This window comes from Haliaeetus albicilla, chromosome 5, assembly GCF_947461875.1.
Source record: "Haliaeetus albicilla chromosome 5, bHalAlb1.1, whole genome shotgun sequence".
NCBI lineage: Eukaryota > Metazoa > Chordata > Aves > Accipitriformes > Accipitridae > Haliaeetus > Haliaeetus albicilla.
Window position 1 is genome coordinate 17,716,364 of NC_091487.1, and position 19,383 is coordinate 17,735,746.

At 38.2% G+C, this 19,383-nt stretch overlaps 1 protein-coding gene across 7 annotated transcripts in view; it reads right to left on the minus strand.

Annotated features, from left to right (window-relative positions):
- UNC79 (unc-79 homolog, NALCN channel complex subunit) overlaps positions 1-19,383 on the minus strand; it is a 115,619-nt gene that overhangs the window by 9,575 nt on the left and 86,661 nt on the right. For all 7 annotated transcript variants that reach the window (XM_069783577.1, XM_069783578.1, XM_069783574.1 and 4 more), the window contains 6 exons: positions 17,053-17,157; positions 11,714-11,791; positions 9,070-9,159; positions 3,957-4,132; positions 2,099-2,285; positions 523-720 (listed from right to left, as the gene is read on the minus strand). In XM_069783577.1, the coding sequence (XP_069639678.1) occupies positions 523-720; positions 2,099-2,285; positions 3,957-4,132; positions 9,070-9,159; positions 11,714-11,791; positions 17,053-17,157 (834 nt within the window). The remainder of the gene's footprint in view (positions 1-522; positions 721-2,098; positions 2,286-3,956; positions 4,133-9,069; positions 9,160-11,713; positions 11,792-17,052; positions 17,158-19,383) is intronic.

Below are 19,383 nucleotides of genomic sequence, written 5' to 3' on the forward strand. Positions count from 1 at the left end.
TTTCAAACCTTATCTCTAGAGATACCTCCTTCAAGTCATTCATTACTCAAAAACGTTTCCAGAGATATTTGTGTAGCTTATTTTTGATGAGTAACCAATGGGTTATGAGTAGTCAAGTGTCAGCATTTGTGTATTTTTTCACCATCATGTGGTAAAAAATATTCAAATGGATATCCACAGAATGATCCTAAAACACTTGGTTGCTCCTGTAAGGCCGAGTCAGATGAAACAATAGGACCACTGTGAAGAGCAGGAAGATACATGAAATGAGACCTGATGCAGGGAGCCCTTAATCCAATAAGCAGTGACTCTAGCTCTTGATTCTGTTTCGGGCAGATCCTGGCTAGATCCTTTCAGGCCCACTGCAAGGTTAAATCACTACCAATTGGCCTTCCCTTTAATTTCTCAAAAGCATCAAAGCTGCTTTATGACGTTATTCATAGTCTTGATGTATTCCACTGAAACAAAGCCAAACCCTCAGAGTTTAATCTGTACTAAATCTGTACACAGCACCTGACTCACCACTTTGTTATGTGCCATTAGCTGTAGGATGCTAGGTGTCACTCGGCTCCAGAACTCCAGGGCTGTAAGGATTGCTGTAAAGCTAAATTCGTTCTGATTCTGGACTGTTGGAGCTACTGCTGTTTGTTCACAATACACCGTCCAGAGCTGAGCAAATATAAATGCATGGAAGAGGGAACACATGTGCAGAACAGATGTCTGTAGAAACAGAAAATAGAGGAAAATGTTTATTTAAGTAAGTGTATTGGGATACAGTGCAGATGCTTTCACCATCCTCTGTCTTGCACCCCACTGTGCAGTCTTGCCCCTCCCTTTCCCACATGTTTCCCTCCCATGAGAAACTAGTAAGTCAAGTACCCTTGATAACATCTTCTCCATGTTTAAAAACTGGTTTTATATTTACAGACTAAAAACTGCATTTGCAAACACACACTCCCATGCAGTCTTACTGTATGGCATTAAGGTCAGTCCCTTTATAGAGAAGGTTAGTTTTGCAGAACAGCAACTCAGGACTGTGGAAGGCCTGGAGGCTCTGGCATGTATGACTGCATTTCAAAAATGCTGCTGCAGTAAATCATTCAGATTCTGATCATGTGAAAGGAACGCTATCATACCAAATACACCATCTTACATCTGTTCTGTTAATCTGTCATCCATTTCTAGCTTGCTGGGACAGAACTTCTCACAGTCAAGGAAAGTAAGTTTTAAAAAGCTAACAGAGAATTCATTTTGCATACTCAAGCATGGCTCTTTGCTTATATGTGTTATATATCACAGTGTCTGAGCCTCCAGGAGTGCTGGACATTAACTACTTCATTACAAGAAAGATGCTTCTGGTAGAGATGTTTTCTCAGCTTGCAAGTGCAACAGTGATTCATGCTCTGTGGTAGTATGACTGCACCAAACATTGCAATGGTTGCTTGGTAACTGGAAAGAGGTATTTGAAAGAGAAAAAAAAGGCCAAAGAAATGAATGGGAAGCACCAGTGTCTTGGCTGGGTGAGGGGAAAGAAAGGGGGATTTTACGTATGAGATAAATGTGTGATCATTCTGCTTCTGTTGCTAATAAAAACCTGATTGGTGTCAACGAGTGCTGCTATATCTGTGTTAAACTACTGTCACAAATGGCTTACGATTTGCAATAACTCTTCTTGTCCAGAGCAGCTTGAGAAAAAAAGTTGTGCTTGAACCATCACTGTTTGTAATTAACTTTTGATCATAACATTATTTATAGGTTATCCAATTCTACTATACAACTATAATAAATAACTGAGAGATTTGCTACAGAGATGGTCATTGCTAAAGCTTCAATTTGGAATTCAGTTTCTCCTTCCTCACTCCTGTGCTGAGATATTTTGAAATAGTTGAATCTCAAACTTAATTGTAGTGATTTCATCACCAGTTTTCTATGCATGAAGAGGCAGCTATGCAAGAAAAACTACAGAGATTTCTTTCCCTAGATGCAAGGTTTTAATAAGGTTTTACCCCTCCTTTCTTCTTATGAAGAAATAAATACCTGTTTGCAATAATAAGGCCAATATATAACACATTCTCCACTTAAAACACAGAACCCTTACCTTTGATTGCTCTGGAAACCCAATCAGAATAACAATAAGGTGGTCAGCAATTTGTGAACCTGCATCCAGTGGAATAGGCATGCAAGATGATGGAGAATTTGGACAGACAACATTGTGTGTCAGAGACCCCAGGAGTAGCCAGGACAGCAAACGAATGTGTGAGACACATTCTATGAACTCTTTGGGCCTGTCAAGAAAAAGCAGATTTTACAATGATGCTAAGTTTTCTGGTTTTCCCCAAAATACGGAGTCTCCTTATGCACACTAGGCAGATGCAGTCTCAGTGTGCTGGAGGCACAGATCATTGGTACAGCTTATGGGAAGACGAGAACCACACAGAACTTAGTGGACTTGACGTACCATCAACAAGTCCAACGGAACATATTTGGTGGGTCTAAGAAACCATGTCTATAAAAGGCTGAAACATTCACAGATTCACTGCTTTCATACACAGTGACTTTTTACACAGAAATCATCAGATGGGAAGGGTTGCCCAAGTGGAAATGCTCCTCTCAGCTCCCCTAGACAGCACACAGCTGACAGGGCAATGGCAGGAACTTCTTCATGCCACAGTGAGCTCCAAGGCAGGCACCATGCCTTACTTCCAGTGTTCCACTTCTCCATTGGTAAAGTAGAGTTAATTTCTCTTTTTCTTAGCCTCTCCTTGGACATTTGGACTGCATGCTTTTGAGGGCAGGGACTATGCTTTTTTGTGACAATTAAGTATTCATCTACCATCTAGTGCAATGTCTAACTGTAAAGCAATGTGCTTCTATAATCTAAAAGGGAATAGCACTTTTCTGGTGTCATCTTGTCTGCTGCCTTGCTGCTACAAAGTTCAGATCACATACTCATTTGAATTCACAGGCACAGGAAAAAAATAATTGTTTTTTGATCAATAAATCACTACTTACTAGGCCACTCTCACTACTGTTTTTAATTTCTACTTTGATGTCATTGTCAAGGACTCATAGAACCAAAGAGGTATTCCATTAATTTATTTTTTTTAATAGACTCTGATACGATGCTCTTCTTAAAGGAATTCACTACCTTCAACTCAGGACACATACTCCTTTTTTTACATGTAAGAAACTAAAGTGCGAGGAGATGATAACTCCATATTTCCATATGCTCTACATGAAAGTACATGCAGACATATCTACAGGACTGGAGCCTAAGCAGCTGAGTCCCCAGAATCCTGGGGCAGGTAGACTGGGACAAAGCTGGGACAAGAATACAGGTTTGTTGAAACACAGTCCAATGATCTACACTCAGAACACCTCATTTGTTGTCACTGTAAGACCAGGGACAGTATCTCCCTTCTTTTTGAAGGTAAACCACTGCACATTAGGATTTCTCACAGTGAAAAGGGATAAAAACCATGTCTTAAAGAACAAGATTTCTCTCATCTAACTTTAATCAGATGAAGTTAGTAGTTTTATCAACATATCAATAGGCTTACACTTGCAGTTCTTGCTCATTTGTACTCCATAATTTCAAAGGACATTTCCCATTGTATTCTCTGTAATTCCCAACATATTTTCTGTAATTCTAGGACTCATCAAGTACCTGTGTGCTTTTCACTGTCTGTATCTAGATCGAGAATCAAGTTAATTTCCAGGGCAATGTCAGTAAAGCCAATGGAGTTACCTCCACTGTCCCTTTGGCATGTACTCTAAATATTGGATTGATGAACTCCTCAGTTAAGGATCAGGGAGCTCCTGACCAATTGTTTCAATTTCCCACGGCCACCATTCCCTACTGCGGGTCTTATCTATGGAATCTGGCAATAAACACAGAATTTTGTGAAGATTTCTAACTCATTTTAGTATTCTTTTTTGTGGAAAAGCATTCTCACCCTTGCTGCATCGCAGAAGGAGGATGGTAAAGCCAAGGCAAATATCGGATCACAGCTTTGTTGTCTCTGTGGTTTCCCCGTGTGATTTCCATAGCAGCAATCTGAGCTAAACCAACTTTCAGATGTCCACCAAACGTGTCTTCATGCAGGGGCTGAGAACAAGTCTTCATGTGACTCTGCAAGGCAAAGATCTGATTTCCTACCCAAAAAGATTATTTCACTTGAACTAAGTTCTTCCAAGCAACAGCGCATACTAATTAATTTCCTTTCAATTCCTTTCTCAGGGTCTCTAACTATGTCTACAAAACTGCAGAAAAAACCTCAGAAATAGATTTTTAAAAATTCTCCAGTCCTTATATTAGTAACAGCTTTATGATGCAGATCTTTCCACAGAGGACCACATTTTCAAGAGCCCACACAAAATATGAATTGTGCAAAATGTATAGGCACCTTTTGTATCAGCAAACTCAACAGCTGATGAATACAAACTAATGGTTGCACATCCAGACAGCTTAAGTGAAGGTGAAGGAATCTAACCATTTAACAAGATACCATCTGGGCAGGAAATGCCTTCCCTGTGCAATATTCTATTTACACGTACAGAAATAAGCTGCCACTCATTCACCGGCAATAGACTATGTTGCACTATTCAGCTGCTACAAATGCCTTTAAGCCCTGGAAATAAAAGGGCTAAACCTTTTACCAAGAAACACGCCAATATTTATGCCTGGAAAGATAATTCCGTCACTACAGGAAAGACATTGCGGTGCTGAAAAGTGTCCAGAGAAGGGCAACCAAGTTGGTGAGGGGCCTGGAGCACAAGTCTTATGAGGAGCGGCTGAGGAAACTGGGGTTGTTTAGCCTGGAGAAAAGGAGGCTGAGGGGAGACCTTATTGCTCTCTACAACTACCTTAAAGGAGGTTGTAGTGAGGTGGGTACTGGTCTTTTCTGTCAGGTGGCTGGTGATAGGACAAGAGGAAGTGGCCTCAACTTGCAGCAAGGGAGATTTAGGTTGGATATTAGGAAAAATTTCTTTACTGAGAGGGTTGCAGACATTGGAATAGGCTGCCCAGGGAAGTGGTTGAGTCACCATCCCTGGAGGTATTCAAAAAGCACGTAGACAAGGCACTTCAGGACATGGTTTAGTGGGCATGGTTGATGGTTGGACTCGATGATCTTTAAGGTCTTTTCCAACCTAATTGATTCTATGATTCTATGAATTTATTATCTTGCTTTGTCAGCTCTAGGGAATGTTTCATTGGTGCTTCTTGAGATACTTCAATATTTCTAATTAAGGTAACTTTGCATTACCTTCTGTTAGTAGACTAACAGAACACATGCTGAGTGCATTTGCTTACTTAAAGCAGAGCCATATGCTTTGCACAAGAAAATCCAGGTCATCAGTTATTAAATTATTATAACAGTATAAAAATCAGTGGACCAATGATATTTTATAACAGATAAATATCTGACCCCAGCAACTTACACTCTCAGAAATCACTTACTTGAAGTCTCTTTCGAGAGAAAAATAATAATGTACCAGCACGAGTATCTAATTACTTTGTTACAGAGCCAGGTAAAAAGGATAGGCAGGTATGCAGGCAGATACATTAAACTTCTTCCAAAATGGTGGAATTTTCTACATAAAACCTTACTGAGGTTTACCAATTAAAATATCATTCCAAAGGGAAAAAAGATGATAAACTGAACAGAAACAATAAACTGGAACGTGATTATCTTGAGAATTAACATTTATACTTTTTTTATAATGCATTAGTTGCTAATATGCAGGACTGAAAATAATTAACCTCTTTCAAAGAAACTATTCTCAGACATGCAAAATAAGACATTGGAAATTAATAAACAACTTTAACTATTTCTGTTCACTGAACTTCTACAGAGAGTAGAAATTTCAAAATTTGAAAACCAAGATTAAAATTTTGCTGTTGGGATTGTTACTGGTCATATAATTCATATAGTATTCTTTGTGTTAGTTTGGTAGTCCAGATGCTGTTGATAATAAACACTCGTACTAACAAATTTTACAACTGGATAATCTTAGGACTCACTTCCTAGAAACACATCTATTAATAAAACCCAAGCAACATAAGTAAATATATTAAATGAGCTTACAAGAATTTGAATCTAGATGTTGTGAATTTTTTTAAAGTTCTGACTATTTGTAAACTTAGAAATGCTTACAAATATTTTCCCAACCATGTTGGAACCACAGAATAAGTTTATCTGGTCTGGTTAAATAAAAACTGCCTTTTCATTTTCCAAAGACAGCCAAAGCTTATTCTTTACAATACATAAAATTATGGTAGTTATTTGACTCTCCTATTACATTAGTCTTGTTTTCAGATTCCTGTATCACATGGCTAAATCAAAACAACATGAAATTTTAGAATATTTGGTTCTGATTTAGTTTTAAATGGCCAGACTACACATTTGGGAAGCTTCTTGTCTAATTTCAAAACATAAAAGTGAAGAACTGGGTAAAGTTTTAGTTCATGTCCTACCTATATCCGTGTATAAAAATTTAAAAATAAATAGCCCTACTAAGCATAAGAAATTATCATCTTATCAGACTGAAGCATTATAAGAGCATTTCTAAAAATCAGACTACAGTTCAAGGGAGAAGGGGCAGAAGGAAAAAATACAAATGGCAGAGAGCTTTCTTTCTACAGAAACATTTTACAGAGGAGAGAGGATACCTGCAAGTATTTACAAATAAATTTTCCCCATTCCTGGTTTCAGGTAAGCTCATGTTTTTCTGTGGAACTGGCAAACCAGATGTCCGTCTCCCTCATTTATGATTCATTTGCCTACTTATTCTGAAAGCAGTTCTGAACTGTAAGAGAAATAGGTGAATAACTTTAAAGGACAGAGTGGGAAGACAATCCAATTCAGCTGAAAATGATTAATTAGTCTGTGCTTTGAAGTAAATTTCTACTCCAGCACAAAAGGCTGCTTCCCTTATTAGAGTATTTTTTTAAAACTCAAAGGGATTCAAGGCATATGGCCAACAGGGTAAGAACTTAACAAAAGTGATATTTTGTCCAGTAAAACAAGGTCACTGCAAGTTTCAAGAGACATGAGCTTCAGTTTAGTTGGGATTCTTCCTCCTTTGTGGTAAGTATTATTAACTTGCAATAAGGTGTCCCCTCTGGGGCATGAGGTAGGATGGAGGGGGCAGGGGGACAGTGAGCAAGTGTGCGAGAAACTAGTAGGGTAAAAGTTCTCATCTCACTGCTTCATAAATAAACTCCAGTATCTAAATCCACTACAGGTTATCATTTACTCTGTCTTGCCTGCTACACAATGCTTGCATGAACTTGTGGCATAAGACACTCCAGCGCATTTCCAGTAGCCTTCAGCAGAGGACTGGTGCAGTAGTAGAAGGGCCCTTTCAGGGAAAGACTATACTGATTTATCAGGAAAACAGATCATCAACACCCTTTATTAGCAGATGCACTCTGCTAATAAGAAGCACAGTGGCTCTTGCGGTTAGAAACAAATGCAAGAGCTTGGTGAAAGAACTTGCCTAGAAGATCACGTGCCAAAGCCCAGGCGTGTAAGCAATGGCAATATGATTCAAACTAGCTAGAACAGGACAGCACTTTTTCCTGTATCTGTCAACTGAGCTTTAGATCACATAAAAGCAGCTTGGCAGCTACTTGACTGTGCCCAGTAATGAAATGCCCTATTTCAGTTGACGTACTTCCCCTTGGATCATCAAGTTGCTGGTGTATGAGGACTAAATCTCTACTGCCAGGTTTCAGATTGGCTGCATCTTTGACAGCATAGACTCTCTTCCATATCTGTAATGGTCCCTCTGCTGCGCTCCCACACCATTCATTTGTCTTGCCAGCTTTGCAGGAGTTAGAAGCATCAAGGCCCAGTCACACCTCTGCCTCCATTTTATGTGCTGAAGGAAATCTACCCTTGTGCAGGGTACCAGTATGTAGCTCAAAAGGCTATGCTCTAACTTTGCCTGGCATTGAGAAGTGACAGATGGTTCCACTATAAGACAGGTGTTTGCCCTCTACAAAAAGGAGGATTTTAACAACCAAAATTTCACTTCCAGCTCAATGCTCACTTAGTACTTAGCTTCAGATGATACAATAAAACTGCCTAATGGGATAGTGTTACACTAAATAGAATAAATATTGCCCCCTCCACAGCATTACAACTATTAGTGATATATTAGCTGAAATATTATATTAATTCTTTATTTAAGCTATTAACAATAGATGCTACTTTGCTAGCAATTGAAACAGCTACACTTCTATTATTTCCTGTTATACAGCAGCAAATTTAATAGATACTGGCTTCTCCCATGAAACAGAAATTCCAGATTTTGACCAGCTAGTTATTACTAGGATGTTTTCATGAAATAAATAAATAAATTCCTAAATAAAATATTTTATGCTGACAGAAGTATTTTCCTATCACTCCTGTTAGAATTTGGCATCAAACTAACATACAGAAACCAAAAAGCAGTTTGGACTACAGAGATAAGAACTACTCAGTTTTCCCCACCTCAACAGAATATAACCTGACAATGAAAACAACAGTATCCATAAGAAAAAGGACCCCCCCGCCCTTTTTTTTTTTTTAGGTCAATTACTGCATTTTAATAACCTCTGAATTTCCAATTAAATTAAGCGTCTGTTTGTGTATATGAGACGCAGGATTCATCCAGAAGAGTGTAATTACTTGTACAGGCAAGGAGTTTTATGTTTCCAAGGGTTATATTAAACATGACTACGTCTCACAGTGATTTTGGTATGACATTAGCTTATCATCAACATTTCAGAAAAACTTACCATTAGCTTATCATCATTTCAGAAAAATCAAGCCTGCATTTTTATTGTGCTCACTACATTTGAATCAGCCTCCATTTCAACACTGCATAAGCTACTTTTTACTGATCCCCCAGAAGTGTCTAATCTATAACAGTACTAACATTTTTTTAAAAAGAAAGAAAAAAACCTGTCAGTCATCCTCAAAGACTTCCAACTGTTTCTCCCAGGTAGGTTCATTACAGAAAACATTTTTTTGTTAAAAAAGCACATACACTTTAGATCAATGTATGCCCAGAACCAACCTTTAATTTGGTTAAGGTATGCATATCTGCAATGAAATCCAGCACTTCCCCAACATACTGCCTCATGCATTCCATTGCTGCTGTTCCACACTAGAACACAAAAGAAACAAGTTTAAGTACCAGGTTTTGAATATGTTCATGTTTTTGTCTTTGTTTCTTGTTCACCAGAACACAATTTGTCTGTCTCAAATTCTTTAATTTTATTTAGATTACTTTAATTAGGAATGGCTATTCTTTGATGTTTTTCTTCTCACTGTAATATGCCCTCTTATCTGATGATAGTATAAAAAGATAGCCCAGTCACTGTAGCTTCTTCACGCATCATAAAATACCCTTATCTGTGACAGCAATAAAAGATTAACCGATGAAACTTTCAAGAATATCCTTGTTATGTCATCCTGAAATTTACAGTGGTCCAGAATCAAAGTCTTAAAAAGTCAGAGAGTTTAACAACTCAGTTCTTCAAGCAGCTGAGCATTTCTGCAAGTGGAACCAACCAGCTACAATCCCAGAAAACACAATTCAGTCACAGGCACAGATGCCCTTATGTTCACATTACTCATGATGGAAAAACAGTTTAAATGACTGGCTTCAGGTATTTTATGTGTAAACATCACTAAAATGAACACCACTGAAATTTAAGAATTACTTTTTTTTTTTCTTTTTTTTTTAAACTAACAAATGTTTCTGGGCTATTCCTGAAGCAAAATCATTCAAAATACAGCATTCTAATGGCACTTAAGCTAGTTCCAATTTTCAAAAGGGGAGGCAAGGACTATAAGAGATAAATGAAATCCTTCATGAAGTGCTCCAGTTTGACCATAAAAGTGTAAGAATTGAGAAGCAAACTGTGCCAGAGCAAGAACAACCTTAAAGGGAAAACAAGATGACTCAATGTGGTGCTTGTTGTATTGCCACAGTACAAATTTTCTTGATCCTTTTCCTAGGACACAATGAGAAACATGAATCTGGCCTTTGGCTAGTACAAGACAAGCCCAAGGTGTGCCAAGCAGTCAAGAGAACAAAGCTGTCAGATTAAATAAGGGCTTTGAACAGACCAGAGAACCCTCGAGAAAAGCTTTCAGAAGGTGATATGACTGACCCACTAGGTATCATATAAACTTCTGTTTACATGTTAATAGTCTGAGGTGAAGATAATGCTAGCTGAATTCAAGGGGAACTATGAATGCCTCATTCTTAGGGGCCAAGTAAAAGCAATGCTTAACTTTTGAGGCCAGATGATGACATTATCAAATTAGGTATCTTTAAGTCACCAAAAACTACTGTATCCAAAATCATAGGCTCAGGGCAAAACATTGCAGTAAAGTTTACAGGGGAAAACTACTCTTCTTTGACCTCTATTTAATTACCTACACTTTGAAGCACAGAAGCTGATTACCCTATCTGAATATACAAATTAACCAGATTTAGTTTTGATCACAAAATTATTAAGCCATAATTGAGTTTTAGTGGCTGAAATTTGAAAAACTGCTAGCATTCTATTTTTAAGCAACTGACCTGGGCACTTCTCATTTTTGTATGTTAATATCAATCTACACAGTGTTGAACTATGCCACCTTCTGGCTTTTCAAATGCTATGCCTGTCAGTTCCCTTGACAGAATAACAAACAGTAAAACAAGGTCACTGGCAGCCCTGTCAGCATATCCTCCATCCAGTTTATGCGGACTAAGGATTCCACATGGGTTCCGATATATTGAATAATAGAATTATAAAAGATACTATACTCAGATCTCTGAAAATAATGCTCAGTTGCAAAAGACTTCTCTCCAACCATCTATTCTGTTTCATTTAAGCAGCAGGCAGCCTGATTCTTTATGATTTCTTCTGAAATGATCAGTTTCCTGTCATACCTTCTAACACCAATGTTAGTCTACCTATTTAAAGCAAGTATAAATTAAAATATTCTGTTGGGAGGAAAGGTATTATTAAAGATTTGCATTAAAAAAACCCACACATTTCAGAAGATGTACGGGAAAGATCCTGTTAGGTCACCCCTAAAGCTGAGAGAGACACACAAAAAGGGAAATGAGTTTTCCCCAGCTTGTGAAGCAGATCTGGGCTAACCCTCATCCATCTGTTTGGGTACTCAGTCACATGTGTCATGGAACAAGTCAAGACCTCCAATTGTGCTACTTCCTCGCATATTCACCAGGTGCATTTTCAGCGCCTAGGCAATTATCAGTACTGGTAATTTAGCTACACTCATCAGCAGGATATAGATGAATGCCTTACACATTACCACGAAAATACCATTAACTCCATTCCTTAACCACCTAATCTTTTGTGAGCGTGGAGGCAATGGCTTGTAGCTTTCTTCCCTGCTACCACGTTTTGAGGTATTCAGCTGTTCTGTTCCCCACATGTTGTCTTCTTGAGCGTAGGCTCCAGCTAGTCTGTTACATGACTGAAGAATATCAGTGAAAGTAAGGGAAGCACCATCAAGTTCTGAACTTTTCCAACCTTAATAAAAAGGAAGAAGCATCTCAACCTCTGCCTGCAATACACCTTGCCAACCAGCAAAGAAAAGAACAGGAAAGAACACTAAAATGAAGCAAAATGAGCTGAATAAGATACATTTTTTAAAAACCAAAACTAAGAGATGGAGTTTGATTCAGTACTCACTCCAGGCATAGAGGCAATCATCTGTTTATGCAAGATTGTTGACTCAGCTAGTTTTGTTCCAGCATCTGCACAAACAAACTAAGAAGAAATTAAAGACAAGTTATTTTTTAATTATTTTTGGAGGAACCTGAAGACATTAGTAAGTTATTAATTACTTTCTTAAAATCAGTTCAGAACTCTTCTTGCTTTTATTCACAGTAGTTTGCCTTTAGAGCTCTCTTCCTTTATAAACAACCTAGTTAATTCACCATTATAAATGAGGTAATTTTAATGAAAAAAAAATCTGACTTTAATGTGTTTAATTAACACATATATGCTGTGCAGGAGCAATTTGAAGAATATTATATAATAAATCAGACCTTTTTTATGAGCAAAAATATATAACTTTGCTATTCCTTGCATATATCAAATGTTCCTCTTTCATAATGCAAATCACGATAGAGGATGATAAGGCAGCATGCCATGTTCTTCACTGTGATATTACACTTTCACTGAAGTTCTACAATGATGAATTATATGAACAATTTTGAAGTTGAGAACACACTGGTATGGTGTGGTATAACTTCTACATGATACAGGCCACAATGCTACAAAAATACAAGCTGTTTCTGAGAGAAGGTCAGTATCATTCTGTTACAGTAGAATATCTCTAATTGCTTTTCTTATGCTTTTATTTTCCTTTTTTTTTTTTGCTTCTTTTTATTTCCAAATCCCTTGACCCAAAATCTCTGATGTCCACTTCATTCATACATTAGACCTGCTAATACTGTTATTTAATCATTATAAGCTTCAATAATGCATTGGACACCCTGCAGATGATTTGCCTGTTCCTAAAACTTGTCCTAATAGCGTAGTTGCACTTGAGCAATTTCTCTCCATAGTGATGCAATGTAACTTTCTAAGAAAGAGCAGACAGAAAAGCACTGTCAGACTAAGGCCTAAACCTTAATTTTCTTTCTTGAAAATTAATACCATGGTACCTTCACAAGCTGAGACAGATATTGACTACACAATATATTTTACAGTTGTCTGATGCATATGTGTTAGCAGTACTCTCAATGACTGACTGCTCTTCTTGAAAATATTTCTAAATATTCCTTACAGACCTAGAATTTACTCTTACACTTCCACGAGCTTTACCTTTCAATAACAGATTTAATCTGAACTCAGACTGCCTACCAAGACTTGGAAACTACTCAACCTATGTCTTCATGAAGAGTCTGTTCTTTGGGATAAATGCCAGAAAGACATACCTGAGTTTAGATTAATAATCTATTTAGGTATCCTCAGACATAGGCCTGGCTCCAGCTGACTCTTCTAGTTAGAATTTATTTTACACCAGAATAAGCCAAGTGGAAATAAAATGGGAATCTAACTCATATTTCAGTTGAGAGATGGCCTGGTGCTCTTCTGTACCACAGCTCTAATAATTACATGGGAAGCAGAAGAAAGCCCTAGGGTTATCGGCTGTATCAATCCAGTAAAGACAGTTGAGTCTTAGTTCAAACAGCAACCATGACTCTCCACTTCTCTTTTAAAAGAAGGACCATTAATGGACTTAGGCAAATAGATGACAGATTTTCTCCTAATGCACCCTATCTCAGAAAAAGCAATGACGACACTGAGACCACTGGACAACAGATATGTTGTTTTCCTGTGTGAAGAATTTCTCAGTCAACCATTTGTGTGTAGATTAGGGTTCCCTTGTACTACATTAGCTGCAAAAAAGCACCATAATTCCTTTAAGAATCTGGCTGAGTATATTTAGCAACCAACAGTGAGTTCAGTGCACTGCTACAGATATTGTACAGCACTCACCATATAAGTCAACAAAAAACCCTTGCCAAAGACAAATGTCATTTATTTCAGACATTTTCTTTTAAGAACAATAATAAGAAGCAGCAAGCAAAGCAAACTCTACTGGCCTCCTGTAAGCTTTCTACATCTTTTGCACAGAGGAGTTTGTGTTAAATAACAGATACTAATTTATATGTGAAAAACAACTGACAAACTCCATTCCGTTTCTAATTAATAATTAGGCCTTCTTTAGCTTATCTTTCTTATCATCAGACTGCCAGTTCCAAGGATGCTTCCTAAAGTTGCAATGCAGTCAAAAGAGGATGGGGAAACCAAACTTAAAATGACAAGTTTCTTACATTTCCAGTCCAACTCACTGTCATTTATGTTATCTCCCTCTACAAATACTATAATACATTAAGACATCACTAGCAAGAGATTTAATGCCAGCCATATGTAAAGAAAAAAGGAAAGAAAATTACCCCCACAATGCAAAAAGATGAGAAATGGGCAAATAATTGCCTTGCCTCTTACTAGCATTGTCTGCTAAGATACAGCTGCAGAATAATGTCTAAATGGGAATGTCTGCTGACTGTAGTGAATTATCTATATACCATAATCTATCTATACTATAGCTCCATACATAATCACAGTTTTTAAAATATATATTCTAATAAATGTATATGTAATTTTAAATCCTTCCATTCAGTAATTAGTAGATCAGAACTTCACAGAAACATAAAGCGGAACCACTAGAGATACACACAGATTTAAATTAGCTGAAGGTTCAGCCCAAAATAAGAGTCACCTAAATGAAACAGATCAGATGATACACTGAACCTTAAAGCCTGACTGAACAAGCAAATCCTAATGAGACACTAATATAATTTGAAGTCAATGGAAATCCTGAAGATGTGTGCTGATGGAATGTGAGCAGGAGAAAAGTACTGGGAAACAAAATGCTGGGTGAAGAAGCAGTTCCTATGGAAACCCACGGAACAGCAGCATGTACATGATGGCTTTCATTTGCTAGGACAAATCAAGGAGACAGACTTTCTGTACCCTTTATCATCCAGGACACCTATGCAATGATAGGGGTGATCTGGTTAAAATTCTCATTCTTTGTAAAGTGGGATAAAGTTAACTCTCATCTTAGCACTGATGTCACCAGTGACACTGATTGCACCACATAATCTGGATGAATGGGGATGTCAAATGTACATTCCTAGGAATTCCTTTGTTAGTCAGCCCACAACTGATCTATCATTAAAGTGCTCTGTCTCCTTTGTTATCTCGAACATTTTGACTAATCTCTGTATTCTGTGCGCACTGTCTGTATAGAATCTTGTACACAGGCTAACATGTCAATAGGGACATGACTGTCTTGGAAATTAAAACCATTTCCATTTGGTGCTGTGTTAACCCTGCTATAGCTTTATGGATTCAAAACCATACAACTTGAACTAAAATTTTGTGTGGTAAAGAGGTGAATCAATCCCTTCATTCTATTAATGACACCAAAGAAAATTAAAATAATCAGATACATATACATTTTTACTAATAGGTTTCTTAAATTACTACGGTGCTTAAGATGGGCTTAGTGGTTACCATGGTATTTAAATTCAAGAAGCTGTTGAATGATTCAGACCACATACTACCAAGGGCTGCCAATTTGCACAGTCAATGGGAGAAGTAGTCATCATGCCTCCAGTAGGCATCTATGGCAGATGGTCTGAATACAACCCCTATTCTTTACCATTGACTGCATAAAAACAGAAGCTGGCTGCTTTGGATAGCAGGAAATATGAATCACTTCATCAGCCTCTGAAAGACAGACATCATAAAAGACATTTATATCCACATTAGGTGCTGTTGTGTAAGGTATGAATACACTGCAAAGTGAATACAGCATATGGGACAGTACTAGGAGGAAAACCCAGGCAATTATCATTTTATCTTCTCTCATAAAGATAATGTAAGAGAGAGTTTTTCTTACTGTGCCTATCAGGTGATTGACTCAATGTGAAGGACAAGTGTTCACCAGTTAAATCTCACTGCCAAAACTGACGTGGCATGTTTTGCATTCTCAAATGAGGAATTCAGGATTGACTAGACTGTGGGATTGTCACCCTTTGGGGTAGCCATAGGACTGAGCTATACAATAGAGCAGTGCAGAAAAATTGCTTTATTCTGTAATACAGGAAACAGTCAGTTCAAGTCAGCAAACACTGATGCACATGGTATCAAGCTGCATCACTGCACCCATAAGACAGAAAGAGGTTGGTCGTTGTTAAGTGATTTGATGGTCTTGCCTGGGACTGAAAAAAGAAGTCTGGGCTTAAAAAAATAAATAAAAAAAAAAAGCAAATTTCTGCTTTTGAAATTAAAATGGATTTTAAAAAATGACCTTTTACCATCGAAAGGAAAAAACCCAAGTGTTATTCTTCCCCACACCAACTTCTTCCCCTAATACTGATGGCATAATAATTGTTTTCAGAGTTATCCTAACTACTATATAATTTCACCTGTCAGTATTATTTCTCTGTCAACTTGCAACCACTTATTTACTATGAGTAATGTGCCAGTACTCAAAAGAAAACGAGCCCATAGTAAGCTATATGAAGCTTTGGCCCTGTAACGGGAGGGGAAAGAGTGAATGGAGCTGTGAGGCTGGGAGCATTACAAATGATCCACATAACGAACATCTTGCTTGAACCTTATGGAGTGCTGTTATGCTGGTCCCCTATCATTTAAAGTTACTAAACAGATACAATGGTTAGCTCATTGTATACAATGAGAGCCCACTAGCTGTGATTAAAATTGATGGACTTCAGTAAATTGTTTTTGAGGGACAGGCTTGTGGTGCCAAACAGTGCCACACTTGGCATTTTGGAGGCAGAAAGATTTTTCACGAGTTTGTATCTTACTTCATCAGATTTTCCTATGAAAAAGCTAGCTTAACTCCTACCTCAGCAATCCACGGAATGAAATGAATAGAAATATTGTCTATGTATTCTTTGCTGGAAAATTCCACGTTAAAAGAGAACAGCCTTCAGGGACTGGAGACAGCTGACTGCCTGCCTGAATAGACAGAAACTGAGTTCTGGCGCATGACCAACTAGCATCTCTTCCCACACAAACTGCTAACTGGTTTTGGGGCTATGGTATGAAGACAAGGCAGCAGCTGGGGCAGCTGCCCCACTGGGAGATGGTATGAAGCTCAATGGACTCCATCTTTATGGGTCCCTTCCAACTCAAGATATATTCTATGATCCTCAATACGTCAGCAATGATGCACAGGTCATTATCATCCCGGGAAATGTGGATTTCCAATTTAGTTTCTTAAATTTTAGTGTGCCAGTCTAAATGTATGCACCTACAGTTACAAATGTAACTGGATTTTGATTCAAAAAATTCTTGCTTCCCCTGACATTGCTGGTACTTTATGCAACCATGATGGGCTTGTTTTTTTTTTTTCCCCTCCCCTCCTCCCCTGGGCCAAGACGGGATCAGTATGAGAATTACATGGGAATCTCCTGTACCTGCACCAACAGCAGCAGATTCATGTCTGGTAAGGGTGACTTTAACTTGAGTGCCTGCAGTAATTCCAATATGACACTGCGCGTCAAGTAGAATTTGTCCCTTTCCTACAACAGAAAAACACAGAATTATGAATGTCCTGAGATTCACTGACACACACCAATAAACCACAAAGATACTTTTCATCTATGTTTGAGACTAAAAAAGTTACAAAAGTGTACTGGTTTCTCCTGTCTTACAAAAGAGCAGACATTCATCATTTATGTAATTCTACAGACTTGATTGAACAGACATCAGTGAGGGTGATTCTCATTTGATGTTGTATCAGGCACTATATCCAAGATTTTAATATTTCACATGTGAAATATAGATAGATTTTATAAAACAGTTATAAAGCCCAGGCATGCAGTGTAGCTTTCACTAAGTAGTTCCATATAAAGGGAAAAGCAGTAAGGATTGACACAGGAGAACAAAACTGGCAACAGTATTTAGCACTATTCTTTCATTAAACCTGCCAGAAATGGTCTGCATTTTACCATACTTTTTTCCTGTTGTCATTCCCCTTAAAATAAGGGTGCCTGCACTAAGGCAGCTTGGACATCTATTTTCATTCATTAGACCAGCAGTACTTTTCCACTTACACAATAAAAACTGTCTTGGCCATGGCTGCTACAACAGAAACATTTTAAAACATAGCGGAAAATCAGCCAATGGAGATTAGAACACAGAAGCCTAAGAATAGAGTTGAAGAGCTGAGACAGCAAGGAGGTACAAGAGATAAGATGAGCTTGTTACACATCTTACTTTGACATTCTCTGACTTTAGATGATAAGATAAAAATGTGGAACAAATTTATAACCTGCTACTGACCAGAGCAACTCAAGAATTTTGATCAGCAGGAAGACCTACACTATGCTCTCTTTCAAATGACCATCAGAGATGAAATAATGTTGTCTAATAAAGAGAGCATATCCAAAGTGTGCTTAAGATTTAAAGCCTAGTATCTTCCATCTTGTAAATCACATGCACTTGCCTGCTCACTTAAGTTAAATGGGTGGAACTTTTTACTCAGTCAGGGCCTCATTTCCTCTGTGACATCTGTAAAATGGGATAACAATGTTTGCCTCTTCCTCAGAGAACTCTTGTGAGGTTTAGTTAGTTAGGGTCAGTTTGAAGGCCACCTCCAGCTGCACACAGTAGCAAGTGCAGCTAAAAGGGAAGGAGTTGGAAGAGATGAATAGCTGGAAGTGAGAGTGAGCTTTGGTTGCAGCAGACCAAGAAGCCAGTCACCAGTGTTCCTCTTCGGAGAGCTGATGTCACCACATTGTATCTGCGTAGCATACTGCCAAAGCTTACAACAACAGTGTGTATCTCCCCCAGTACCCACATACCTTTTAATGAAAACAGATTTTAAACATCAACCCCTGATTTGGGAGAAGGTGCCAAAACAACAGAATGGTATGTCTTTCATGAACGCTATGAGGCCAAACTGTGAATCAAGAGACCTAACTTCAAGTTCCTAGTTTGATCTTCAATTACATGGAGCGTGCAGACAGATAACACATTTAGCTGATGGAATGGGCCCCAAACTGCAGTGGTCCTTGTCTACCTACATTGCTGCAGTCTAGGCAGCTAAACTCACGAGAAGCTAACACTCTAAAGAGAAAAAAAAAAATTCATTCCCTTATGGGAGCAGCAAAGACTGGATCAGTTCAGCTGTATTATGAAACCATTACTTGAGGGGACAAGTACTCAAAAGTCACACATCACACATGCTTGAGCAGTTCTCTGATAAGAATAATACAATATAAGAACATGCAGGAGAGGTCAGACCAGAACAAATGTCCTCAGTAACTCATCTCCAACAAGGCCACAAACAGATGCAAAAGGAAGAATAAAAATAAGGCAAGCATGTATAATTCCCACTACTACTCTCCTAGCTACCAACTATTTTCAGGTCAGGGAGCTTCTGAGCTGAGTGTAGTTTCTGTATAATTCATAACTCTCAGTGGACTTCTCTTCCACGTATGTGTCCATTCACGTCTTGGACCCATGTCAACTTTTAGCACCCACAGTACTTGGCAAGGAGTCACACACTGTTGAAGAACCACTTCCCTTTACTTGCTTTGACACTGGTTCCTGCAAACTTAGTATGTTCTTGTTCTTGTACTGGAAAGGCATGAAATTACCCATCCCTGTCTGGGTCACTTGTGACCTGTCGTGGTTTAACCCCAGCCAGCAACTAAGCACCAAGCAGCCGCTCACTCACTCCCCCCCATCCAGTGGGATGGGGGAGAAAATTGGGAAAAGAAGTAAAACTCATGGGTTGAGAT